The following is a 27,821-nucleotide window of genomic DNA, read 5'->3' as shown; positions in this document are numbered from 1 at the left end:
GATGTTGCCTGGCTTGCTGTGCTCTTCCAGCCTCCTGCCTGTGGACTTTGGATTCCAGCATCTGCAGTTTTTTTGTCTCTAACCAGCAGGCTGGCCTTTGGAGGACCATTTTGCTCCCCTTTGTGTGCTGCTGGTTGCCCCCTAGTTGAGGCAAACAGAGGCCACCACTCACTTTCACCAACCGGGCAGGCAGGTTGCCCTGGTTCCCCACCAGGATATCCAGCCACTTTTCTCCCTCACCAGGAAAGAAGGTAACCAGGGAGGAGCTGAGTTGAGGGTCTTAATTGACTACTTAAGGCCTTAATTGATGGTGGTTAGAGAAAATCCCAATGATCCTTCACATCCAGCACTGAACTGCTGAGATGGTGAAGCAGGTGCAAACATCTTTCCAGGGTGAAGTTATTTGCCCTTCTCATCAGCTCCAGGGAGGGAGACATTCTGCCATACATTTCCTTTCATTTTAGTCATTTTTCCCACTATCTTTCTTTTCCTTCAATAGAACCTGCATCCTAACCATCCCCTTTACAACTCCTGAGGAACTTCCACCAGTACCATTAGTGTGACAAACGGGTCACATGTGCTCAATGAGAAGGGTCACATTGATTTTGCTTTTTCAAGATTGAACATTCTGCCATCTTCCAAAATGGGATCAAAGCGAGAAACTGATAAAACTAACATTGCAATCCATCATCAGTGCTTGGGAGCCTCCTGCGAAGCGTTTCTTTGATGTTTCCTCCAGTGTTTATAGTGGTCTGTCCCCTTGGGAGCCTCCTTCGAAGCGCTTCTTTGGTGTTTCCTCCGGTGTTTATAGTGGTCTGTCCCTGCCGTTTCCGGTTGTCAGTTTCAGCTGTCCTCTTTAGTGGTTGGTATATTGGGTCCAGGTCGATGTGTTTGTTGATGGAGTTTGTGGATGAATGCCATGCCTCTAGGAATTCCCTGGCTGTTCTCTGTCTGGCTTGCCCTATGATAGTAGTGTTGTCCCAGTCGTATTCATGTTGCTTGTTGTCTGCGTGTGTGTGAATTTGACTGGGACAACACTACTATCATAGGGCAAGCCAGACAGAGAACAGCCAGGGAATTCCTAGAGGCATGGCATTCATCCACAAACTCCATCAACAAACACATCGACCTGGACCCAATATACCAACCACTACAGCGGACAGCTGAAACTGACAACCGGAAACGGCAGGGACAGACCACTATAAACACCGGAGGAAACATCAAAGAAGCGCTTCGCAGGAGGCTCCCAAGCACTGATGATGTCGCCTAGCCAGGGGACGAAACGTTTGCAACAAAAACTTCCAGCTCGGCGAACAGAACCACAACAACGAGCATCCGAGCTACAAATCTTCGCACAAACATTGCAATCCATTTGATTACATTTACCATCCCTATTGAGAAACCAATTATCCTGATTCTGTATGAAAGCAAAATGTACCATCATAACTATCTTCATCAATTGAGGAACTTGTCCCTTTTAGTTCAAACTCTGACCCAAAGGCCGACTGCCATTCATTATCATCATTATCTGTAGAATCCCTTTGTCTACCATGATGCTTTTTAACTCCCTTCTTCTTTGCCCTGCATCGTTCTTCCTCTGAAGATGAAGAGTCTTCTTCATGTTGTAATACTTGTTTAGGAATCGGCTTTACAAACTGCACATTGGGTCTGAAAGGAAGAGTTAAGAATGCAGTGTTAGCAAATGGAAGATATCTAACTGGTTCTAGATCTAAGCTCAACAGATCAAGAAGGACCCCTGTTTACTCCCACCTGTATTCTGGGTTAAACCATCTTAGGTCTTAGGTCAACAAAAAAAAGGGCACATTTATTCAGGTACATTCTGACGTTGGGAAGTGAAAACAGAACAAAGTTCTTTCTTTGATGACTGGTTTATTTTCTCTTTTACTGATATCAGTCATGCAACCAGTTACTCATCCTGATTTTACATAAGTTTCATTATACGCAACCTTCATGCAGAAGGAACTGAAAACACTCATGGTTTGCATGGAGTACTCAAAGAATAGCTTCTTGGGAAACAACAATAATGAGCTGCATAAGGATAGACTAGTGCAGATGACCAATAGCACAAGGAGGCTGGGTGAACAGGACTTGCTGCAATCAAGAAAATGGGTGGCCAAGTGTCAAATTATCTCAAGTTTCTCGTAAGATGGAAGGTGGGAGGCAGGCAAGGAAGGCTCTCATGTAGTCAAGTTTAGAGCTCACAAAGGCATTGCATAGGATTTCAGCAGCACAGGAGTTGGAGCAAGGTGGATTCTAGATGCTGCCAAATGTGAAAGTATGACAGCATTTTCAGGAAAATTGGAAAGGGAATTGAGATGAAGAATAAAATCCAAATTTATTGATTGCCCCTACAAATGTTAAGGAAGTCCCACCCATGCTTAAATGTTAAGCAGGGGCAATTGGAGAAGCAGGGTGAAGCTGAGCACACATGGATGGCTGGTGGTGACCCTGGGAAGGATGCTATTGTCATTGTCAAGTTGACTATCCCATTGGGCCAATTAGACAACTGGCAGCTTGGCAACCTCATTGTGTGACTGATGGAGGTGGCACAGCTGAGGCTACTGGGAGAACTTTGATGCTGCCTCAAAAGCAAGCTGGTTTGTTTTTAAATTTGCTGTGCAAACCAGTGTGCTGAATCCCCAGAGCTATGGCAGTGGCTGTTACTCTATAAGCTACAGAATGGCCATTAAGGTAAGACTGCTCATGATAACCCACTGGGAGGCCACCACACTTTACCTGGTGGCATGTCTTCAAGGGCTGGCAAGAGCTTGTTAATTGACCATTTTATTGGTTTAATTAGCTGCACATCTCTGATTGGCACACTGCCATGCTGCTGCCATTCCCTCCATTGGTTATACCACATGACTGCAGGAAGAGGTTGGGCTTCAGTCTCTGTGCCTCCTGATGCCATGTCAGGACACTTCCTGTTGCCCAGCAGTCTCCAGTGAGCTAGTAAAATCCTTAGTCCTCCACACTTAGTCTTCAGAATGACCATGCACCAGCCATTCCCACCAACTCTCTTACAGATGGAGATATCTGCAACAAGTAGGTTGGTGATGTAGTCGCTGGTGTGTGAGTTCTCTCACCATCTGATTAAAGCCCAATTCACAGTTTGGCACTGGACTATCTTAGCTACTGTTTTAATTATAAATACATTTCTTGCAGTGGTTTCATCCTCCCTTACAAACCTGGTCACTGTCATTATATTCCAAACATCATCCTCAGTCCCTAAGATTGAAATGTTTTCCTGATCATGTTCTGTTGTTAACTTAAGCACAGTCATCATTGTAACAACTGCAGAATCTGATCTTTGTCTTTTATGAGCCCCCATTACAAAATCCAAAATGAGTGCTCACAAAACACAGGCAAATCTTGCAACAACATTTTGTTTACTAGTGAGTCATGAAATGATTATTCTAACTCAGATACCAAACTTTGCCATTCCATGTTGGCTATAAAAACACTGGTTTGCTCTAAACACTGATATACAGTAAACACTTTCATCTGTTCACTGGACACACACCAACACCAAACTGCCAAATATTAATTGACATTGAATAATACTTCAAATAACATGTGTCAAAATTCTCTACTCTCTGTGTTTCCCAGTGACTATGTTATCAAGGTTATATGATCCACCCAAGCTTTGCTGATTTTTACAAAAAAATGTGACCAGACAATATGCCCCCCACTCTCAAAACATGGTTGAATGACCTATTAATTCCTTCAGCTTCTTATCCTGTACAAATCAGCCTTTCACAGTAGAACTAAAAGATCATTGTATGCTGATCCCACAAACAGGCAAAACAGTGACCAACATGGATAGTATAAACTTCCATTTCCACACCTCCCTCTTATCATGACCCTCCATCGATGATACTTAGTTGAAACATTGGTTTGCAAATATTTGCCATCATGTTGCATTTGATCTCCATTTTGTAGAATCCCTACTGTGTGGAAGCAGGCCATTCAGCCTATTGAGTCACAATGACCCTCCAAAGAGCATTCCATCCAGACCAACCCCTCCCCTACCCACACATTTCCCCCCTCGGCCCCAACCTATCCCTATATTTCCCATGGCTAATCCACCTCGCCTGCACATCCCTGAACACTATATGCAATTTAGGATGGCCAATCCATCTTATTTGCACATCTTTAGACTGTGAAAGGAAACCAGAGCACCCAGAGTAAACCCACACAAGGAGAATGTACAAACTCCATACAGACCGTCACCCAAGGGTGGAATCGAATCCGGGTCCCTGGCACTGTGAGGCAGCAGTGCTAACCACTGAGCCACTGTGCTGCCCTTTTGTCTTAAAGTTGCTGTTACAAACTTTTTTGCCCATCTGATATCACTTACTAATGAGCCAAATTGTTCTGCTGTTTAATGTTAGAAAGAGCCAACTGATTCCATTTAGCAAGCCCCAGGGATGTACTAACAAGCTATAACTCCATCAGCTTTTTCAGGGGACCTCTACGATTATGTCAGAAGAGCAGGACTTTTATCAAGGATACCTTCTTCTGCGATTGCAACATTACCTGCCTCCCCTCTATCAATAAACTCTCCGAGTAACTAGAATAGACAATAAGTATTGTCTTGCTAGTTCAAGGCTTCACATATTGAGAAAGTTTGCTATTTCTAACTACAACCATTCCTTACCTTGACAGGTACAGAAACAACTTAAAATGCAAACAAAGAATTATGACTTGTTTTATAATACATAGGTGCAAAGAATTTTGATGTACAAATAAAATAAAGTAATTCAATATGTACTTATATTACTGATTAATTGAAAGAATTATTTAATATAAGCTATATTTTTATGGGATGATCCCGTTCTTTTATGAATACAACAAAACTGGTTCAGTGTTGAAGCTCCATTGGCTACTTCCGCTGAATCGAAACACTGAAGTAAATAACTTTATTCCAATCAACAATGGTTCAACTAACAAACTCATAAGCAACAATCCTAATCTACCAGTTAGCCAGTCCCAACAAGAACTGCGTAATGCTGCCAAACAGAATCTTCTATCTGCTCCAGAAAAGCACCTTAAATCATGTAAGTCAACCTCATTTTTATTTTGCTTTACTAAGCTGTTATCAGCTGTAATGTATATTAATATGTTAATATAGAAAACACATCAGTTATTAATATGATACAACATTATTTCTTTTCTTGTTATTGGTTGCTCAGATATGAATGGTCCTGGCTGGACCAATATTTGTTACCCAATTCTAATTGTCCTGGATGAGGTAATGCTCAGCTGCTTTCTTGAACTCTTGCAGTCCGTGGGGTGTAGGGATATGCACAGTGTAATTCGCATGGGAATTCCAGGATCTGACCCAGTAACGATGAAAAATAGTGAATCCCAGGTCAGGGAGCCTGCTGATAGTCTTAGACCATAAGACCATAAGGCACAGGAGCAGACATTAGGCCATTTGGCCCATCGAGTCTGCCCCACCATTTGATCATGGCTGTTCAGTTTTTCAACCCATTTTCCCGCTTTCTCCCCATAACCTTTGATCCCTTGGTGCCCTTGCATCTTCTGCTACTCTCTTTCCAGCTGATAAAGGCCCCAGATTTACAAACAGAATCAAAGTAGGCCAGGTGAGGTACTGTAGTGCATCTTGTAGATGATACACACTGATGGTGAAGGGATTGAATGTTGAAGGTGAAAGATGTGGTGCCAATTAAGCAGGCTGCTTTGTCCTGGATGGTGTCAGGCTTTTCAAATGATATTGGGCTGTACTCATCCAGACAAGTTCCATCACATGCTTGCTTTGACATGCATTGGGAGATAGGAGGCAACATAACTTTTGCAGAATTTATAGTGTCTGACCTGCTCAGTAGCCACAGTATAGCTAGCCCAGTTCAGTTTCTGATTAATGGTAATTTCAGGATGTAGATTGTGGGGGATTCGGTGATGGCAATGCCATTGAATATCATTGTTGGACTATAACCTGGTGTTGTGTGATTTTTAACTTTGTACACCCCAGTCCAACACCGGCATCTCCAAATCATTGAATATCATGAGATGGTGAGTTATCCCTTTTATTGGAGATGTTGCTAAAAGTTGTGCAATTATCACTGAACATTCCAATTCTATCTTATGATGGAAGCAAATATTTGATGGTTGGGTCTTGGTCACTACCCTAGGGAACAGTGATGCCCTTGGACTGAGATGGCTGACTTCCAACAATCAAAACTGTCTTTTTTTGTGCAAGAAATGACTCCAACCAGCGGAGACTTTTCTACCTGATTCCCATTGACTCCAGTTTTATTAGGCTGCTTGATGCCATCATCGACCAGAAGGAGCTTTAATATTAAAGGCAGTCACTCTCACATCCGGAAGTCAGCTTTAATGTCCATGTCCATGAGGTCAGGAGTTGAATGGCCATGGCGATACCCAAATTGGACATCAGTTTATTCCTTTGCAAGTGACAGTTGATAACCCCTTCTATCACTTTGTTTACAAATGGAAAGTAGACTGATACGGCGGTAATGGGACTTGTCCTCCTTTTTGTGTACATCACATGCCTGATGATTATCCACATTTTTGGCACAACTAATTCTGCAGCACAGCTCTTTAGTACTATTAATGGAATATTGTCAATCCTATAACCCTCGCAGTTTCCTGCCATTTCTTGATATCTCATCAAATTGAGTGAAGCAACTTGTCTGAAGAAATTTGTGATGCTTGAAACCTCAGGAGGAGACTGAGATGGATCATGCAACTGGCTCTTCTGGCTGAAGTTCAAAGCAAATTTTATAGACCTATCTTTTTCAATAATGTTTTGGACAATGGGGATATTTGTGGAGTGTTCTCCTTCTGTTAACTGTTTAATTATCCATACCATGCATGATGGATGTGCTAGTCATCCACATGAGTGGGCAGCAATAGTGACTAGCAGCAACTAGCATCTAGAACCATAGGCTAATGTTCTGGGTACATTAGTTCAAATAATACCAAGGCAGATATTCAAATTTTTGTTCAACAGAAGAAAGAATTTTGCAATTTAAAACTTATCAATGACATTTATAAAACCAGTTTTAGGTGTAGTAAACACCCATCTGGTTTGCTAATGTCCTTCGGCCTATATGTAACTCCAGATCCATGCCAATGTGACTGATACTTAATTACTGTCCGCGTAGTTAGGGACAGACAATAAGCTCTGGCATGACCAACAGTGCCCATATCCCATGGACAAAAAGAAAACACCACGCAAAAAAATGTGCAAATTTGACACTTTTCTGTTGTTAGAGTTATACAACACGGAAACAGACCCTTCAGTCCAACTCGTCCTCACCGACCAGACATGCCAATCTAATCTAGTCCCATTTGCCAGCATTTGGCCCATATCCCTCCAAACCCTTCTTATTCATATACCCATCCAGGTGCCTTTTAAAAATTGTAAATGTACCCACCTCCAACACTTCTCTGGCAGCTCATTCATATATGCACCACCCTCTGCATGAAATAATTGTCCCTCAAGTTCTTTTTATATTTTTCCCCTCTCACATTAAACCTGTGTCCTCTAGTTTGGAATCCCCCACGCTCGAAAACAAACCTTGGCTATTCACCTTATTCATGCCACTCACGATTTTATAAACCTCGATAAAGTCACCCCTCAGCCTCCGATGCTTCCAGCAAAAAAGCCCCAGCCTATTTAGCCTCTCCCTGTAATTTAAACCCTCTAGTCCCAGCAACATCCTTGTAAACCTTTTCTGCACCCACTCAATTTTAACATCTTTCCTACAAAAGGGCAACCAGAATTGTATGCAGTACTCTAAAAGTGGTCTCACCAATGTCCTGTATAATCCCAACATGAGGTCTCAACACGTACAATCGATGTTCTATCCAATGAAGGCAAGTGTGCCAAATGCCTTCTCCACGACCCTGCCTACCTGCGACTCCACTTTCAAGGATCTATGCACCTGCAACCTTAGGTCTCTTTGTTCGGCATCTGTGAACATTTAACCCTGACTGGTCAGCCAAACCTATACTATACTTTGGTCATCCCTATTTTTTAATCCTACATAGAGGGGCTTAACATCTTTTGCCGTGATACTTCATATAAGACCATAAGAAGAAGGAACAGAAGTAGAACATTCATCCCATAGTTTTTCCAAAATTCACTGAGACCATGACTGGTCGCATCATCCTCAATTTCCCTTTCCTACCTTGATTCTCCTCACTGATTAAAATCTGTCCAGCTCAGCCCCAAATATACTTAACAACCCAGCCTTGACAACCTTCTCTACAATACTGAATTCCACAAATTTATTTACCTCCGAGAGAATTCTTCCTCATTTCTGTTTTTGAAAGTTAAGAAAAACAGTGAATTACTAAAATATTATATAAAGACGGAATAATTAGAATAGAAGGGATAGTTGGCCAAAAACCTTTTAAATATGTTTCTTCAGATACTTAAAAAAGAGTCAATACATTAAGTGTTAATCCTAGAGAAAATAAATCTGGGAATTAGTAATGAAGAATAAAGAGATAGCTGACATATTGAAAAGACATTTTGCATCAGTCTTCATTAGACTGGATACAAGTAACATGCTGTAAGCAGCTTTAAATCAGAAATTGAAAGGGAGGAACTCAAGAAAATTACAATTACCAGGGAAGTAGTATTGAGAAGATTGTTGGAACTGCAAGTTGACAAGTTCCAAGGTCCTGATGGATTTCATCCTGAAACAGTTGGTAGTTAATTTTGCAAAACTCATTAGATTTGGGGAAGGTTCCTTTAGATTAGAAAACAGCCACTCTAACTCATTTATTTAAAAAGGGAAGGAAGCAGAAAGCAGAGAGCTACAAACCAATTAACTTAATATCTGCTGTGGTAAGAATGTTAGAAGCTATTACTGAAGACATTATAACAGGACACTTGGAAATGCTCAAGACAATCAAGCAGAACTGATGTAGTTTTGTCAAAGAGAAATCGTATTTAACTAATTTACCAGAGTTCTTTGAATAAGTAACTTGTACAGTAGATAAAGAGCAATAAGTGGATGTATTGCAATTAAATTTCCAGAAGACGTTTGATAAGGAACCATATCAGAGGCTATTGTGGAAACAGAAGCTCATGGTTTAGAGGATAATTGTGAAGAGGACATAAAAAGGTTCGAGGAGAAAGTGAGGACTGCAGATGCTGGAGATCAGAGCTGAAAATGTGTTGCTGGAAAAGCGCAGCAGGTCAGGCAGCATCCAAGGAACAGGAGAATCGACGTTTCGGGCATAAGCCCTTCTTCAGGTTAAAAAGGTTACAATAGTATATACATGTGTTTGTGATTGGGCAAAAATCTGCCAAATGTAATACAAATTGTCCATTTTGGCAGAAAGAATAAAAAGGAAACATGTTACCTAAATGGTGAGAGGTTGCAGAGCTCTGAGATACAGAGAGATCCGGGTGCTCGTCATGAATTGCAGCAGGTTAAAATGCAGGTACGGCAAGTAATTAGAAATGCTAATAGAATGCAATGTTTATTGAAAGAGGATTTTTAAAAAGATTTCCTACAGTGTGGAAACAGGCCCTTCAGTCCAATCAGTCTACACCGACCCTCCGAAGACTAACCCACCCAGACCCATCTCCCTCTGACAAATGCACCTAACACTATAGGCAATTTAGCATGGCCAATTAACCTGACCTGCACGTCTTTGGATTGTGGGAGGAAACACACGCAGACATGGGGAGAATGTGCAAACTCCACATAGACAGTCGCCGAAGGCTGGAATCAAACCTGGGACCCTGGTGCTGTGAGGCTGAAGTGCTAACTACTGAGCCACTGTGCAAGAGTTTGGAGGTTATGCTTCAGGTATACAGGGCATTGGTGAGACTGCATCTGGATACTGTGTACAGTACTGGTCGCCATACTTATGGAAGCAGTTTAGAGAAGGTTTACAAGACTAATACTTGGAATGAGTTGATTGCCTTCTGTGGAAAGACTGGACAGGCTAGATCTGCATCCTTTGAAGTTTAGAAAAGTTTGAGGTGACTTAATTGAAACAGATCCTGACATACTAAACATAACATAAAGATCCTGAGGGAACTTGAGCAGGTGTTGTTGGATATTTTCTCTTGTGGGAGAATCCAGAACGAGGGGTCATACTTTAAAAATAAGGAGTCACCCATTTAAGACAGAGATAAGGACTTTTTTTCTCTTTCAGATATTTGAGTCTTTGCAAGTCCTTTCCTCAAAAGGCAGTGGATGGAGAATCTTTAAATAATTTTTTAGGCAGAAGGAGATAGATTGACTACCAAGGAGCTGAAAGATTATCAGGGATATGCAGGAATGTAGACTTGAGGTTAAAATTAGTTTGCCATGATCTTATTGCATTGAGGAGTCCAGTAGCCTCCTTTGGTTCCTTGTTCATATATTTGCATTTTCAACAGAAATCTAAAGAAAGCATTACTGTATTAATAATAGCAAACTATACTATGCACTATAACTACTAATACATGAAGAACTTTTTTTTTTATATACTGCATGTTCTGCTTTGTTTTAAAAGAAATATTAAAGCCTGCCTATTTTAATCAGCTAAGTCTACTCCAGCAGAAGTGGAACAGATTGGCGAGAGATTGTGTATGCATGTGCTAGGTTTTCATATCTTGAAGCTGCCGGCATTGTGCAGAAACTGAACAAAATAGGATAGATCCACACTGTTTAATTATTTCCCATGTACGTGTGCCGATTTCAGCTCATTAGTATTCAATACTAACAGCGATCTATTTATTTAAAAGCCATTGACCTGATTTTAATGTCACAATACCAGTGTAATTTAAGTGAATTAAATAGACAAATTACTAGCACATTTGACAGCGAAATTGTAAAACTGCTGCACTGCTTTCAAAAGGAAAGATAATTAATGAGAAAGAAACATGAGACTAGTGAAGTTCAGTAAAGAGCAGGACAATGGGTGAGCAATTATAAACTAACTTCCTTGACAGATGGCTCATTGAGTTCTTGAGCTCCTTGTTGCTTTATGTTGGCTAACCACTGCAGGCTTACATGCTATTTGATTCCTACCACATCTATCCAATGTACAATAGTTCATGGCTACCAATCAGCAATGCCAATGAAAAAATCCTCCAGCTAACACAATCACCGCACCCCAGTCATTCATGAAGTTGTCCTTCGTTACAACTTCATCAGAGCTACTGAGATTGGGCCTTGCCAAGAATAAATTAAAGAGAAATTTGGATTGAGACAAGGGGGAAATAAATGATGTTAAACAGTGGAGGCAGATGGTTATGAGGTTGAAAACTCAGCTCCGTGTCCAGAGGGACATCAATGTTGCAAACAGTGGGCTTCAACAATGGAAGACTGGCCACGGCAGTGTGTATAATCCGTGGTGAAACAAGGAAAAGACATAGGCATTGTACTTACCAATATTTACCTTCAAGACACCGCATCTCATCCAGCATCAGGTCTGCCAAGCAGGCTGGCAGCATGGGAAGAGATGACTTGAAAGAGGTCATAGAGTCATAGAGATGTACAGCATGGAAACAGACTCTTTGGTCCAACCCGTTCATGCCAACCAGATATTCCACTCAAACTAGTCCCACCTGCCAGCACCCAGCCCATATTCCTCCAAACCCTTCCTATTCATATACCCATCCAAATGCTTCTTAAATGTTGCAATTGTACCAGCCTCCATCATTTCCTCTGGCAGCTCATTCCATACCCGTACCACCCTCAGTATGAAAAGGTTTCCCCGTAGGTCTCTTTTATATCTTTCCCCTCTCACTCTAAATCTATGCCCTCTAGTTCTGGACTCCCCGAACCCAGGGAAAAGACTTTGCCTATTTACCCTATCCATGCCCCTCATAATTTTGTAAGCCTCTATAAGGTCACCCCTCAGCCTCCGACGCTCCAGGGAAAACAACCCCAGTCTGTTCAGCCTCTCTCTATAGCTCAAATCCTCCAACCCTGGCAACATCCTTGTAAATCTTTTCTGAACCCTTTCAAGTATCACAGCATCTTTCCGATAGGAAGGAGACCAGAATTGCACACATTATTCCAACAGTGGCCTAACCAATGTCCTGTTCAGCCACAACATGACCTCATAATTCCTGTACTCAATACACTGACCAATAAAGGAATGCATACCAAACGCCTTCTTCACTATCCTATCTATCTGCAACTCCACTTTCAAGGAGCTATGAACCTGCACTCTAAGGTCTCTTTGTTCAGCAACACTCCCTAGGACTTTACCATGAAGTGTATAAGTCCTGCTAAGATTTGCTTTCCCAAAACGCAGCACCTCGCATTTATCTGAAATAAACTCCATCTGCCATTTCTCAGCCCATTATTTGGGTGTCATGAGTGAACATGTAGAACCTGAAACTGTGTCTTTGAGTGGTGGCACTGAAGAGCATCATACATAGGAGTAGGAGAAGGGAGCAAGTCTTGGAAAATGTCAGTAGTGACTTTCAATAGGGTTGTTTCATTGCTATAGCAGGGATAAAAACCTGACTGGAGAGATTCAGACATGAGGCTGCACGAAGGATGACTACAAATTTGAAAAGTGACAATACAATCCAGATCTTTAGAATAAATTAACAGCTGCTGCCAGTCACCTCTGATTTTCATTAGATGGAATTGTGAAACATGACACAATAGACCTGGCATGAACAGTTTTAAATTTTGCTGAGTTATTTGGATCGAGAGAGTGTCCTTTTAGAGAGATAGGATACCCTTTGGGATGTGGTCCTAGGATTACTTTGGGAGAGATAATACTGCCCTTGTGAAAGCCAAAGATGTGCAGGTTAGGTGAATTGGCCATGCTTGGCCATGCTAAATTGCCCACGTGTTCAGGGATGTGTAGGTCAGGTGCATTAGTCAGGGGTAAATTTAGGGTAATAGGGTAGGGGAATGGGTCTGGGTGGGTTACTCTTTGGAGGGTTGGTGTGGACGTGTTGGGCCACATGGCCTGTCTCCACACTGTATGGATTCTGTAGGGATTCTTTGAATTATTAAAAGTAGACCTGTGTGTCAGTATAAAGTATAGAAAGTCATTGGAACAATCAAGCTGATTACTGGCAACAGAACTGTCAAAGGACTCTGTCAAAAACAATATCAGAAGCGTCAAAACAAACTGCCAAAGGAGCTTTCAAAAGGAATATTAAAAAAGTGTGAAAATAAATTGTCAAAATGAGGCGTCAAACTGGTAACACATTTAAAACTCCTGCCTTTATTTGGAATACTGTCTGAAGAGTTTGAAAGATCTGTCTATGGACATTAGCTTGAGGCTTATTATTACTGAATTAGTGCTGCAAGAACAGACTTTATAACCTTCCATTATCACTGTGGAATGCTCGCAGTTCAGTTGGATTGACAGCTCCAAGTAGTTAAAGAAACCTTGAAGTGGGAGCACGAATTTCAATGCATATTTTTATAAGGATTTAAAGGAAGTTAAATGTAATGATTTATTTTTAAATCAACAGCGTTTCTCTTTTAAAAATAATTATTCAATAGACCCTTAATACCTCTATTTTATCATCACAGCATGGATCCTGAGGTCATGGTGGACACTGGGTGTACTGCCATGATAGGTGGAAGGGCAAAGTGTGGTGGATGGGAATATAGGCTAGCATGACTTGGGACCAATTTAGCATAGGAGCATTAAAGTCCATTGAGTTGACAAAGGGACAAAGGTTGGCATGGAGTACATGAGGGATCATGTAAATGGGTACAGGAGAATAAATTAGCATGGAGAATATGAGAGATCTTAGGTGAGCGCAAGGGCTGAGATCGAAACCCAGGGTATGAGAAACTATGTGTGTTAGGTCAGGAGCGTGAAGTACCATAGACTGACACACATAGGAACTCTTTGAGTGGTGTGATGGGCTGGAGTGCTCTTTTATGTTTTCTTTAAAAATTGAGCACAAGGCCAGAGCAGCAAGGCAGACCACTGCACCCCACCCATCCCAGCATCCTTTGCTGTTGTTGCAGAATTGCCCAGCCAACTCCTGTAAAACCCAGTCATTCCTAAATGAAAACCCAAGCTTCCATGGCATTTTCCCTCAGATCAGGTTGCAAAGCTGTGAACTATCCTGACCCTTCTAATATGGGAGAGAAAATTCAGGCAGAATGGCTTCAAAGACAGTACTTGTGTAATGTATTTAGGATTGCATATGATAGAAATCCTTCTGACAGAAAAAGGAATGTTACTGAAATTCACTGGGACAGATTATTTCTCCTTCATGGTTTGTGGGGGCTGTTAATTAGTACTCACATTGTGCGATCTATCATCTGAGCCTCTTGTATGTAATGCCTGATGGAGTTATATTGCGTCTTGCTGATTTTAATCAGTTCACCACGAAATGAATGTTCCTGCAAAAGCAAATCATAATATTGTGATTCAATTATGCCAACAAAAACACAACTCACAGCATTTCACTTGTAAGTGAATTTAAATAATACACATCTAAATACACTAGACTTTGAAATTAGATGTCTAAGCAAAAGCAGATCAAAGTAGGTTTTTGAAAATTGTTTAGAAGATTGATTCTCGTAGAGTCCCAGTTTAATGCCCACAACTTGCTTGCAATCACTTGTTTCCACAACAAAATTGATGCACAAATGTGGTCAACGTATTAACTAAGTATCTCTAATGTCTTAGAAACATAGGAACTAGAAGCAGAGTAGGCCTTCAATATGATCATGGCTGATCATCCTACTCAGTACCCTTTTCTCATTTTCTTCCCATACTCTTTGATCCTTTTAGCTATAAGAATTAAATCTAACTCGTCCTTGAAAATATTCAATGTTTTGGCCTCAACTGCTTTCTGTGGCAGAGAATTCCATGTGCTCACCATTCTCTGAGTGTAGAAATTTCTCCTCATCTCTGTCCTATGTGGCCAACTCCAAATCTTTAGACTGTGATCTCTGGTTCTGGACTCCCTGGTCATCGGGAACATCCTCCCTGTATTTAACCTCTAGTCCTGTTAGAATTTTATGAGTATCTAAGCAATCCTACTTCATTCTTCTAAAACCCAGTGAATATAGTCCCAACTGATCCTATCTCTCTTCATAAGTCAGTTCTGCCATGCTAGCAATCAGTCTGGGAAACGTTTGTTGCATTCCCTCCATAACCAGAACATCCTATCTTAAGTAAGGAGACCAATATTGCACACAATACTCCAGGCATGGTCTCACCAAAGCCAATTGTAGCAAGACATCCTTGTTCCTGAACTCAAATCCTCTCACTATGAAGACCAACACACCAATTGCCTTCTTTATTGCCTGCTGCTGCTGCTGTGCAAGGACACCCAGGTCATGTTGTGCCTTCACCTTTCACGATCTATCGCAATGTAGATAATGAACTGTCTTCTTGCTTTTTGCTACCAAAATGGATAACCTCACATTTATCCACATTTGCTCATTGATTCAACTTGTCCAAATCACACTGAAACAGCTCCACATTCTCTTTATAATTCACCCTCACCCATTCAGCTTTTCAACATTTGCAAATTGTCGATATTACATTTAGTTCCCTCATCTAATTCAATAATATATATTGTGAACAGTTGGGGTCTGAGCAATGAGGGTGGAGCAATGGAAAAAGCTGCCAGAGGTAATGGAGACGAGTACAATTACAACATTTAAAAGACATTTGGACATTATCATGGATAGGAAAGGTTTAGAGGGATGTGGGCCAAATGAAGGCAAATGGGACTAGATTAGTTTGAGAAACCTAGTCAGCATGGATGAATTGGAGGGTCTGTTTCTGGGCTGTACGACTCCATGATCCCTGTAATTTGTCACTCGTCCTTCATCATCTCTTGCCCGAAACGTCGATTCTCCTCCACCTCGGATGCTGCCTGACCTGCTGTACTTTTCCAGCACCACACTGTCGACTCTGATCTCCAGCACCTGCAGTCCTCACTTTCTACTACTCAGGAATGCTACTTGGAAAATGACCTATTTATTTTTTACTCTTTGTTTCCTGTCTGCCAACCCACTCTCTATCAAAGACAGTATTCCACCCACCAATCCCATGTGCTTTCATTTTACATGCTAATCTCTTGAGTGGAACCTTATTGAAAACTTTCTTAAAGTTTAAGTAAACCACATCTACTAGTTCCAAGTATTAACACTACTAGTCATACCATTGAAAAATTCCAGTAATTTTGTTAAGCATGATTTTGTGGTCAGGAGCTCCACAATCTCCAGGACTGTTACAGGGTAAAACCAGTGACATGTCCAGCTACATCATCTGAAATGCTTAGGTGAATACAAATCCCCTCATGGGGATTAGAATAAGCTTGGAAATACAGAGATCAAAGTGGTCAGGTATAAGATTATTACAACATTAGCTCATATTTCAGACAGCCTGCATGAGTAGCTCAATTCATGAATTTCTATTTTCATTTCACATGACCTAATTTGAAATTGTAATGCAACAATACTGGTGGAGCTAAATTGATATTTCATATAATGCATCATCAAACTATGCCTGTGCTATGAAGTGTCATTATCTTGACATGATTATCACTAAATACAGCACACATAAACAGAGTAATTGTCTCATGAACTTAAATGCAACTTCTTCAACAGCATCCAACTCAATTTTCAGAAAAGTGTTTTACTTCAGCATTTATTGAGGGACAAAATCCATTAAGGATTTCTAAATACTTTCTATTTCTTCCACCACTTTAATTACAAAACAAAGTCAGAATCTAAAGAGTTTCAGGGTTTTTATCCAGGACAGTTTATTTCAGGCGACATACCCAGTATTTATTTTTCACTTATACCTCTACGATCTACAACTGTGATTGATGGGATAGGCTCTAGTAATTCTGAATGGTGCTGATTTACGTTTTTGGAATTGTATGCATGTTTGAAAGTGAATCATTCATGGAGGCATATCTCCGTGGAATAAAGATTAGATGGATTCTATAAAGATCTGCCTCTTGAGAGTAGCAGCCAGATGGTGAAGATAAAAATCAAGCATGTCATGAACAAGACATTAATTTAATTAGCTTATAAAAGAAACATGTTAAAAGTTACACTCTCATTTTCATCTTTTATTGACAGCATCTTCCAAACCCATGACCTCTAACATCTAGAAAGATAAAAGCATTGGAACACTACCACATTTAAGTTCACTTCCAAACCACACAGCACCATGATTTGGTCCAATTCCTTCACTGTTACTGGATCAAATCCTGGAACTCCCTCCCTACTCCCTTCTTGGCAGCACTGTTGGCGTGCCTACACCTCGCAGATCACATTGATTCAAGAGGCCATCTTACCACCTCCTTCACAATAAAGGAATGGGTAATAAATACTAGCCTACCAGTAATGCCCATATCCTATGAACAAATCTGCCATCAAAAGAACAATCCAAAATAATCCCAATGCCCCACTATCTTTCGGTGCTTACACAGTTTTCTCTTAACAGTCACAATAGTCTTTGGCTCAAGCATTTCTATGGCTCCAAGATAAGATATTTCTCCAGTCTCTTCCTACTCTTTTACTCACGGTTTTGAGTTGGTAGTATTATGCTATTGATTCCTCAATCAAAGAAAATGGTTGTCCCCCCCTTCACTCTATCAAAATGCTTCGCAATTTATAAAATCTAATAAATCTCTGCTAAGGCAGGAAAAGGCATTATTCTCAACCTTTGCCATATCTTCTGCTTTTGTATCATCGGTATACTTAATAATTATGTACTTTGTGGGGTGTTCATGCAGGCACTTTGAGTTGCTGTGACACCATGTCCTTTTACATGCATGGTGTAAACTGGAGCTATGATTAATGATGGGAGAGGCTCCAAAGCTCCTTTCATCATGTGGTTGACCAGGAATCTCTCCTGCTCTTAGCATCTATCATTGCCATGCATTGAAATGATTTACAAGTTCTCTGTTTGTCTGCAGCATGAAGGTGAGCTGGGAATCCTGAGCATCCAGTTCAAAGGCAGGGACACTGCTCATTCATCACAAAAATTCCAATAGCCTCTCGAGTGCAAACTCCTTATCCATGGTGTCTCTCGGCATTGGTTTCAGTGGCACCATTCCTGACCCTATTCCATTCTGAAACAGCGTGCTTTCATCCTCTTTGTTTATTGCCTCTTAGTCTGCTTTCTTTCTTCCCCCACTTAACATTTGCCTGAGTTTTTGTATTAAGCACCTTGTTCTTCAGGACAAAAAAGAATGAGGTGAAAACTCAAGTCAGTGTCAATCATAAAGCAGAGATTCTGAACAATTTTGTTTAACCTGAGACAGGGGCAAGAGAGGGGTAGAATCAAGACTAAAAAGAAATTGAGTTTCTGACAACTGTGCTCCCAATGTTTATTTGGTTCATTTAAAATTTGATCAACAAAAACTTAAGTTACATTCACTGAAGTACTTTTAAACATTAATTAATTGAGAGGGGTAAAAACATATTTTAAATCATGTAAAGCTACTCACCTTTCTATTATTATATTTCAAAACTGTATAAAATTTGTCATCTGGTGCTGCTCTGTTTGGAGTTGCTATGACAATCCCAGGTAAATAGAAATCATTTCCAGCCTCTGAATCACTATGAACCAAAACAAAGTCTCCCATCTGGAAATTATTAAATAATATCCAATTAACCTTCGAAAATAAATCGTCATGTCATTATACAAGAAAATATAACAACTGCCATAAAATGTACAGCAAATTTAACATTATAAGACATCTTACATGCTTCACATTAAAAAAACAAAATTTCACATCAAGCTACATAATGTGGTAACCACAGATTTGTTTAAAGTATTGGGTTTAAGGAGTGACTTAATAGAGCAAGGTCTGGTGGAGAATTAGGGAGGTTTAGGAAGGGGGCATTTCAGAAATAGGGCTAGAATATAGCAAGCCGGAGATGGGTGAATTGGAATACTCAAGAGTACTGGTCATTCTGCTTTAACGTGTGTTTCATTAATGTGAATTTGCTATAACGCAACTGACAAATTGGGGACACTGTTTCTATAGCGCAAACCTTTAAAGCATGCGTTGGTTGCAACACGATTCCAGCTCCATTAGTTTGAATGGGGGGCTGCTATTACACTATTTTCTTATAACATGGGATTGAGCGAGAACTGAACTACTGCATTATAACAGAACTGACTGTAGAGATAACAAAGATATGGATGAGGGTTTCAGTAACTGCTGAGCTAAGGCAGGGCAGAAACTAAAACCTGGTATAGAGGTGGAAATAGGCAACCACATAAGGATGCAAATATTGTAGCCAGAAATACACCTTAGAACCAAATATGACATCAAGATTGCAAACAATCTAGTTCAGTTGCCAGGCACAAAGATGGAGCTGGTCACCAAGGAACTGAAAGAGGGCTGAGAACAATGGCTTTATCCTTCCCAATGTTTAACTGGAGTAAATTTCTGCTCATCCGATATTATCAAAGAGTCTGATAATTTAGCAACAGTAGATGAGTTGAGGGAGGTGGTAGTGAGCTGAAGCTGGCTACTCCCATGCCTTCCCAGAGGGGCAACATGTAAAATAGAGGAGACCAAGGATAAATCCTTGAGAATGTCAGAGGAGTGAGAAGGTAAACCACTACAGGTAACTCTCTAATGACTACAGTCCCAGTCACCGGAACAACAGTAGACATGATTTGGAGCTGCCGGTGTTGGACTGGGGTTACAAAGTTAAAAATCACACAATACCAGGTTATAGTCCAACAGGTTTAATTGGAAGCATGCTAGCTTTTACAGCGCCAGTCCTTCAGCAACCACCTGATGAAGGAACAGTGCTCTGAAAGCTAGTGCTTCCAATTAAACCTGTTGGACTATAACCTGGTTTTGGGTGATTTTTAACTTTGAACAACGGTAGAGAGCAATTGAAGGAAAATGGTGTCAAAGGTAGAAGACAGGGAAATACACATGTAACACAAAAAGGTCCTTTTTAAAGACATATCTGTGAAAAATATGGGTCTACATTAAACCTAACCATGCTAAGATGCATCAAGTGACTACCTATAAAGGGAAATCCTATTTAAAGCTCAAGTGACCAACACAAATCAGTTTTAAAAGCAAAATTAGTTCACAAATGTAAATCAGCAAAGTCAATTCAACAAAATTATTCTATTTAAAATGAAGCCAGGTTTAAGTAAAGATCTGTCTCTTTGGGATTCACAAATGGCCATTTCTTGCATGTGCAGAGTCAACTGTTGTGTAATCTAATGGGGTTTTGTCGCTTGGTTCCAGGCCAGCATAGCTTTCCCCCATGTGGCCAAGGATATAGTAGGACTGCTCAGTTTCGCTAGTCTGTCTTTTATCCTTAGCTGCCTGTAATCTTTGTTACCTAAAGAAATAAGTACATCACTTGAGATTGCTTCCAGGTAATTCTTTCTTTTGTATTTTTCTTTGTTTGTGGCAGACGGGTCAAATTTCCTGGGATTCGTTTTCAAGGAGTCCTTCAACCTGGATCTTGACCTAGCTCAAGGGTGCTGTTCAAGTTTCAGTTGTAAATATATGGCTGCTTGGGGGATTTAACATTAGTTATATATGTGTTGCTCATCCACTGCTCTGACAATGAGTTCTTCAGTTCCAGACATTTCTGTTCTTTGAAGACATGCGCATGACGTGAAAAGGCCTTTTTTAAAGATGTATCTTTGGAGTTTAGCCTGGATCTGTACTTAATTTTGAGAAAAACAAAAGTTGGGAAGTGACAAGATACAGATCTTCAAAAGAATGACTTGCATTTATGTAGCACCTTTAAAGTAAATAAATTTCCTAATGTCGCAGGAGACATATGGAAAGCAGACACAGCAAATGGGGGTGTAAACGAAATTATTTTAGATAATAAGTATGCATGTATAAATATACAAATTTCAAACAAGGCTACAGATTAAAAGAGACTGCTTCTACCCTGGATGTTCGGCAGCAACTCTCCAGAGTAAAGAATTACTTCAGGATCAATTAGTACCTTAAATAAAATCTGAATGTATAAAGATGGAAGATTATTACAAAATTAAATAACTCTGAGTTTTTTTTTCTTGAGAGATACTTTCAACAGACTAAATAAGGGATGACTGTATCCACTAGTAGAAAAATCAGTATCAGGTAACCATAATTTCAGATAATTAACAAAAGAATCAGAAGAAAGATGTGATTTTTTTTTAATGTCCTATTACAATATTATGGTCTGGAATTCACTATCTGAAAGGATGATAGAGGTATATACAACAGGAGCTTTCATAAGGGAATTAGGTATATAATTGTAAAGGAAGAAAATAGCAAAGTCACAGGGACAAGGTGAGGCAACCTCAATAAACCTTTCAAGGAACCAACACAGACACAATGGCCATGTCGCTTCTGTCTGTGCTGTATGATTCAAAAAAAGCATTATTTTGGATAAAGGTTGAAAAAAGTCATTGAGTGGCAATGTGCTAACAAGACCAGAGTCTTTGCCAAAGTCTGGATTTAGTTGCTCCTCACTGCTGTCAGAGAAACCAAGAGCAGTTAAAGCTGTCAGTGATGTGCCCACCAAAGGTCAATCAATCAGCCCCCAGGACAGAGAGAAGGAGCTCTTAGGTTGGAAGTGAGAGGGGGTAGCTGATGCAGGCATTCAGAGGCAAAGTCAGGGGTCGATTTCTGTAACTGCTCTGCCTGATCCTTCCCAATGTAGGTTCCTTCAGTTAGGTACAGAGCACCTGATAATGAGGAAATCCCTGAGGGGCCAATAGAAAACCCAAGATGCCTTTCTGAGGTAGGCTTTGGGAGGGTGTGTGAAAGCCAATGCACCTCCCTTTAAATCCCTGAGCCACTGCATTGGGATTAGGGGTAACGTAGTCCATTAGCTCATTAATAAACCTGATGGGAACGTCAGCCTACTGCTAGTGGCCAGGAATCCCATTTTAGCTCCTTCCATCTACCAAATTAATCGAGGAGGTGGGAAACGGAGGAGAAATCCCTCCTGCAATTCAGTGGGTGTGGCTGGAAAGGATGAAAGGATGCAAGAAAACCAACCTGTTCAGTCAGTTTCCTTATCCTGCTGTCGGACCTCTCGAATAATTGCAGTATTCCCTGTTTCTTTTTATTTCAGACTTCCACCATCCACAGCACTTTGTCGCACAAAGTCAGGGACCATGAAAAACAACTGAATTCCTACATCCCAGTCAGCAGGCATGATGTTTTTACTTTCTGTGCTATTTAAACCAGAAAGAAGAAGGCAGAAGAATCCACTCTCTTAAGCACTAGCTCTTGAGGCCTCTAAGACAGGCCCCAGTAGCTACCTGGTGCATGTGTGAGCCCGCACAGAGCCACCAATACCATTTAGATTGAGTTGATGTACAGCTCTCCCATCTCCAATGCATTCAGTGGTTCTTGCCCCAGTACCTGCACCCTTTACTTCAGAAGGACTTCTACAAAGGCTTCATCAGACTGTGTGCTCTGCTAATTCCCTGCTCCATGCTCCAAAATTCCCTAAAGGTTTTACTTCTCAAAGATTTCAGCCTTTAAACTAAACTACAGCTGCGAGGTTATAAATCCCATGCAGCAGTGTTAGATATTCCATACAGCAAGCTCAACCTGACTCATATTATTCCTGCCGGGAATATATAACAGGCTCAGTACCTAGAGTTTAGCCCACAAACCTTTTAAGGTGGAGGATGTATATAGGAAAACGTGAGGACTGCAGATGCTGGAGAGTCAGAGTTGATAAAGCGTTGCACTGGAAAAAGCACAGTAGGTCAGGCAGCATCTCAGAAACGAGCGGGTCGACCCTCCTTCAGGAAACATCTTACAGTCAACAATTCAAATTTAAAACTAGACATCAGTAAGACCTCTATTTTAATTTCATAGTCCACTTACTTTCAATGAGGGACAGGGTGAAGCTCCCCCAACACAAATTAAAAATCTGGTTGATGTAATCTGGGTGTCTCCTTTCATGAAGTCAATTATGGCTTTCCTTGCACCAACACACTTAGTCACAATTCCTGAGAACAGCAGAGATGTAACAAAGAAAATCTGAGGCATAATTTTCACACATTATAAACAACAGAATCATTGCATAGATTTGCAATATAACTGAAAGGGTAGGTAATCATTTTAATACTTAGTGTCACTTTGCACATGCATCATCATGCCCATTAAGTACAGATCACGGTTTTGCATTTTAATAAATGGCATCCGCACAGAGTGATATTGGCTTCAACTTCACAGTTAAATAAATAATTCAGTTGGATCTGTATCATCTTGAAGTTAATTTTTATTCCTTCATGGTCAGAGAGAGAGCCGATAAAAGCATGGGAATGCTGACACCACAATATGTGATAAGTCATTCTGAAATTCTTAAGTTATGTGCCTGTTTCTGATTTTAAGGTCAAATGTCAGAACATTAAACAGATTCCATCAGAAATCTCAGAAATACTGGAAAGCTCTATCACCATGTGGATACCTAACAGCTACATACTACAAGGTCAGAATTTTAATGTTTAATAAATAATACATAGTCCATTGACATTTTGTTTCTGAAATTTCCAGAGAAATAACTGCAAATACAAGAGATAATATGTTTGCAATGTTACAATCAGATACTGATGAAAGTTCAGACAGCATATCCCCACATTGTTAAGCCTCTGGATGAGAAGGGGGAGATCGAACTTTCCATCTTTATTCAGCCACCCCCTCAGATGGTCACAACAAGATTAATTTTCAAAGTATCCCTTCCTTTATGGATACCTTGCTTCCAGTCGCAAATTAACATTTGTTTTGAAATGAGCTAAGTTAAACAGGCCTTCTTGAATTAACAATCAGAGTGAATTTACTAATTACTGGGTACACAAGTGTACTGGCAGATAAGAAGTAAGAGGCCAATTCAAAAAGATAAGCATGTTTCAGAAGAGTCTGTCTTTGAACTAGACCACAGGACTCAGGAGCAGAAGCAAATCATTCATTCCATTGAATCTGCCCTGCCATACAATACAATCATGGCTGATCTCATCCTCCTCAACTCCACTTTCTTACCTTTGCCTTATAAACCTTGATTCACCTACAGGTTAAAAATCTGTCTGTCTCAGTCTTGAATATTCTCAACCACCCAGCCTTAACAGTTGTCTGCGGTAAAGAATTCTGCACATTCACTACCTGCTAAGATGAGATTCCTGTCTACCTCTGTCTTTAAAGTGCTATCTCTTATTTTGAGATCAGACCCTCTGGTCCTAAACCCTCTCACAAAGTAAAACAACCTTTCCTCATCTACCCTGTCAGTTCCCAAAGAACCGAGTATGTTCCAATAAGGTTGGCCTCTCATTTTACTAATTCCAATAGGTACAGACCCAACCTTTCCTCATAATTTAGAGATGCCGGTGTTGGACTGGGGTGTACAAAGTTAAAAATCACACAACACCAGGTTATAGTCCAACAGGTTTAATTGGAAGCACACTAGCTTTCGGAGCATTGCTCCTTCATCAGGTGGTAGTGGAGGGCTCAATCCTAACACACAGAATTTATAGCAAAAATTTATAGTGTGATGTAACTGAAATTATACATTGAAAAATTGATTGTCTTTTAAGCCTTTCGTCTGTTAGAATACCATGATAGTTTCACTTCTTTCATGTGTAAATCACAAAACCTTTTTTAAAAAGTTGCATTCACGGGTTAGCTGATATATATATATATATATATATATATATATGGGGGTGGTGCATGGCGGGGTTTATGAGTGTCTGTGAGAGAGTGTGTGTATTTGTGTGTGTGAGTGTAAAGGGGTATAAGCCTGTGAGAGGATGCATGTGTGAGTGTGGGAAAATATGTATGAGTGTATGAGAAAGGGTCTGCGTTAGTCTAAGGGTCTGTAGGTGTGTGTGTGTGTGTCTATGTGCGTGCATCTGTCTGTGTCTGTGTATACTGCAATGGGGTCATCTGTAGTGTGACATGAACCCAAGGTCCCAGTTGAGGCCATCCCCATGGGTACCGAACTTGGCTATCAGCATCTGCTCGGCCACTTTTCGTTGTTGCCTGTCCCGAAGTCCACCTTGGAGGACGGTCACCCGAAGGTTCAAGGTCGAATGTCCTGAACCACTGAAGTGTTCTCCGACTGGGAGGGAACACTCCTGTCTGTTGATTGTTGTGCGGTTTCCATTCATCCATTGCCATAGCCTCTGCTTGGTCTTGCCAATGTACCATGCCTCAGGGGATCCTTGCCTGCAGCATACGAGATAATCAATGTTGCTGAGTTGTACGAGTACCTGCCATGTACATGGTGGGAGGTGTCTCCATGTGTAATGGTGGTATCCGTGTCCACACTCTGACACATCTTGCAGCATCCACCATGACAAGTTTGTATGGTGTTGTGCAGAAAGCCAGGCAGTTTGCTGTGAACAATGATCTGTTGTGGTTTGGTGGGTGTTTAGAAGTGTGCAGTGGAGGTGTGGGGAAGGTCTTGGCGAGGTGCTCATCCTCATTGATAATGTGTTGCAAGCTGTGAAGAACATGGCGCAGTTTTTCGACTCCTGGGAAGTACTGGACAACGAAGGGTACCCTGTCGGTTGCAGCTTGTGTCTGTCTCCTGAGGAGGTCATTACAGTTCCTCACTGTGGCACGTCGGAACTGGCAGTGGATGAGTTGAGCATCGTATCCTGTTCTTATGAGGGCATCCTTGAGTACTTCCAGGTGGCTGTCACGTTCCTCCTCATCTGAACAGATCCTGTGTATGCGTAGGGATTGTCCATAGGGGATGGCTGTTTTAATATGTTTCGAGTGGAAGCTGGAGAAGTGTAACATCGTGAGGTTATCTGGGGGCTTGGAGTAGAGCGTGGTGCTGAGATGCCCATTCTTGATGGAGATGTATGTGTCCAAGAATGAGACAGATAATCGAGAGTAGTCCATGGTGAATTTGATGGTGGGATGAAACTTGTTGATATCCCTGTGTAGTTGTTTCATTGACTCCTGGGTCCAGAGGAAGAAAATGTACCTCGTGTATAGTGTTGGTTGGAGGTCCTGGGTAGAGAAGAAGTCTTGTTCGAACCTGTGCATGAAAATGTTGGCATATTTGGGTGCAAATTTGGTCCCCATGGCTGTTCCATGTTCTGTATTCATGTGGTAGGTACTTATGCGACTTAGTTGTCTATCTCATACGCTGCAGGCAAGGATGCCCTGAGGCATGGTACATTGGTGAGACCAAGCAGAGACTGCAGCAATGGAGGAATGTACTCTGCACAACAATCAACAGACAAAGGTGTTCCCTCCCAGTTGGAGAACACTTCAGCATTCCGGGACATTGGACCTCAGACCTTCAAGGTGATCATCCTCCAAAGCGGACTTCAGGACAGGCAATAACGAAATGTGGCCGGGCAGAGGCTGATAGCCAAATTTGGTACCCATGAGAATGGCCTCAACTGGGACTTTGGGTTCATGTCACACTACAGGTGACCCCATTGTACCTTCCCTGATGAAGGGCTTTTGCCCGAAAGGTTGATTTTCCTGCTCCTTGGATGCTGCCTGACCTGCTGTGCTTTTCCAGCACCACTCAGACCTAAACTCTGGTTTCCAGCATCTGCAATCCTCACTTTTGCCCACTGTACTATACACACACACAGACAGACACAGACACACAGACAATCCTACACACACATATGCCATCCTCTCACAGACATATACCCCTTTACACTCACACAGATTTACACACTCTCTCACAGACTCATAACACCCCCCCACCACACACACCCACATGCACAGATACACATATAGGTTTGTGGGGTGAATTCGTATTCGCAGAATTACATTTTACTTTGCTCAAAAACTGCCATGAATCCATGTAAGATTCTGTTAATCTGTTTTTTAGATTAGAATCAGTCTGACCATTGTGGTACAGACAGTCTCACACAGGGCATCCCACACCTTCAATGCATTATCTGGGCCAACATGACACCAATTGTTAAAGTTCACTTGGGAAGGTAACTGAAGTGTTCCCCAACTGGGAGGGACCACTCCTGTCTGTTGATTGTTGTGCGATGCCCATTCATCTGTTGTCGCAGCAGCGAAAAGTGGCCAAGCAGAGGCTGGTAGCTAAGTTCGGTACCCATAGGGAGGGCCTCAACCGGGACCTTGGGTTCATGTCACATTACAGGTGACCACCATTGCACTATACACTATACACACACACACAGTCTCACACAGGGCACCTCACACCTTAAATGCATTATCTGGGCCGACATGACACCAATTGTTAAAGTTCACTTGAGAAGGTAACTTCTAAATGTTCTGCGATTTACACATGAAAGAACTGAAACCAACATGTTCATTCTAAAAGATGAGAGACTTAACAAACAATCCAGGTCTTTTTCTATATATAATTTCAGTTACATCACAGTGTAAACATTTTGCTATAAATTCTGTGCCTTACAATCTTATACTCCACAGCCACCTGATGAAGGAGCAGCGCTCCGAAAACTTGTGCTTCCAAGTAAATCTGTCGGTGTTGTGTGATTTCTAACAGTATATTCTTCCTTAGAAAAGGGGCCCAAAATTGTTCACAGTATTCCAGCTGTGGTCTGACTAGCTATTGGATAGTTTTCCAAGGCATCCCCATTTTCATATACTCCATTCTCTTTGAAATAAAGGCTAACATTCTACTTACCTTTCCTATTACCTGATCAACTTGTATGTTAGTGATTCAAAATAATATTTTGTGATTTATGCATAAGGACTCCCAAATCCATTTAAATAATATTTAGCTCCCGCCCTCTCAGATTTTGGAAAGGTGCAGAAGCCACAGGGTAGTAGTCATGGGCAATTTCAACTTCCCAAATATTGTTTGGAAGCTCTTTAGATCAAGTAGATTGGATGGGGCGGTGTTTGTGCA

At 41.1% G+C, this 27,821-nt stretch overlaps 1 protein-coding gene across 1 annotated transcript in view; it reads right to left on the bottom strand.

Moving 5' to 3' along the window:
- Positions 1-1,318: 1,318 nt before the first annotated feature.
- Positions 1,319-27,821, bottom strand: part of LOC122551170 (von Willebrand factor A domain-containing protein 3B-like) — a 153,409-nt gene continuing 126,906 nt past the window's right edge. Inside the window, exons 23-26 of the mRNA XM_043692794.1 lie at positions 22,829-22,953; positions 18,446-18,583; positions 14,266-14,363; positions 1,319-1,668 (exon numbers count right to left, since the gene is read on the bottom strand). Of these exons, the coding sequence (XP_043548729.1) occupies positions 1,407-1,668; positions 14,266-14,363; positions 18,446-18,583; positions 22,829-22,953 (623 nt within the window). The 3' untranslated portion in view covers positions 1,319-1,406. The remainder of the gene's footprint in view (positions 1,669-14,265; positions 14,364-18,445; positions 18,584-22,828; positions 22,954-27,821) is intronic.

The sequence above is a fragment of the Chiloscyllium plagiosum genome, chromosome 6 (genome assembly GCF_004010195.1).
Source record: "Chiloscyllium plagiosum isolate BGI_BamShark_2017 chromosome 6, ASM401019v2, whole genome shotgun sequence".
NCBI classification, from domain to species: domain Eukaryota; kingdom Metazoa; phylum Chordata; class Chondrichthyes; order Orectolobiformes; family Hemiscylliidae; genus Chiloscyllium; species Chiloscyllium plagiosum.
This window is presented reverse-complemented; position numbering and strand designations above follow the sequence as displayed.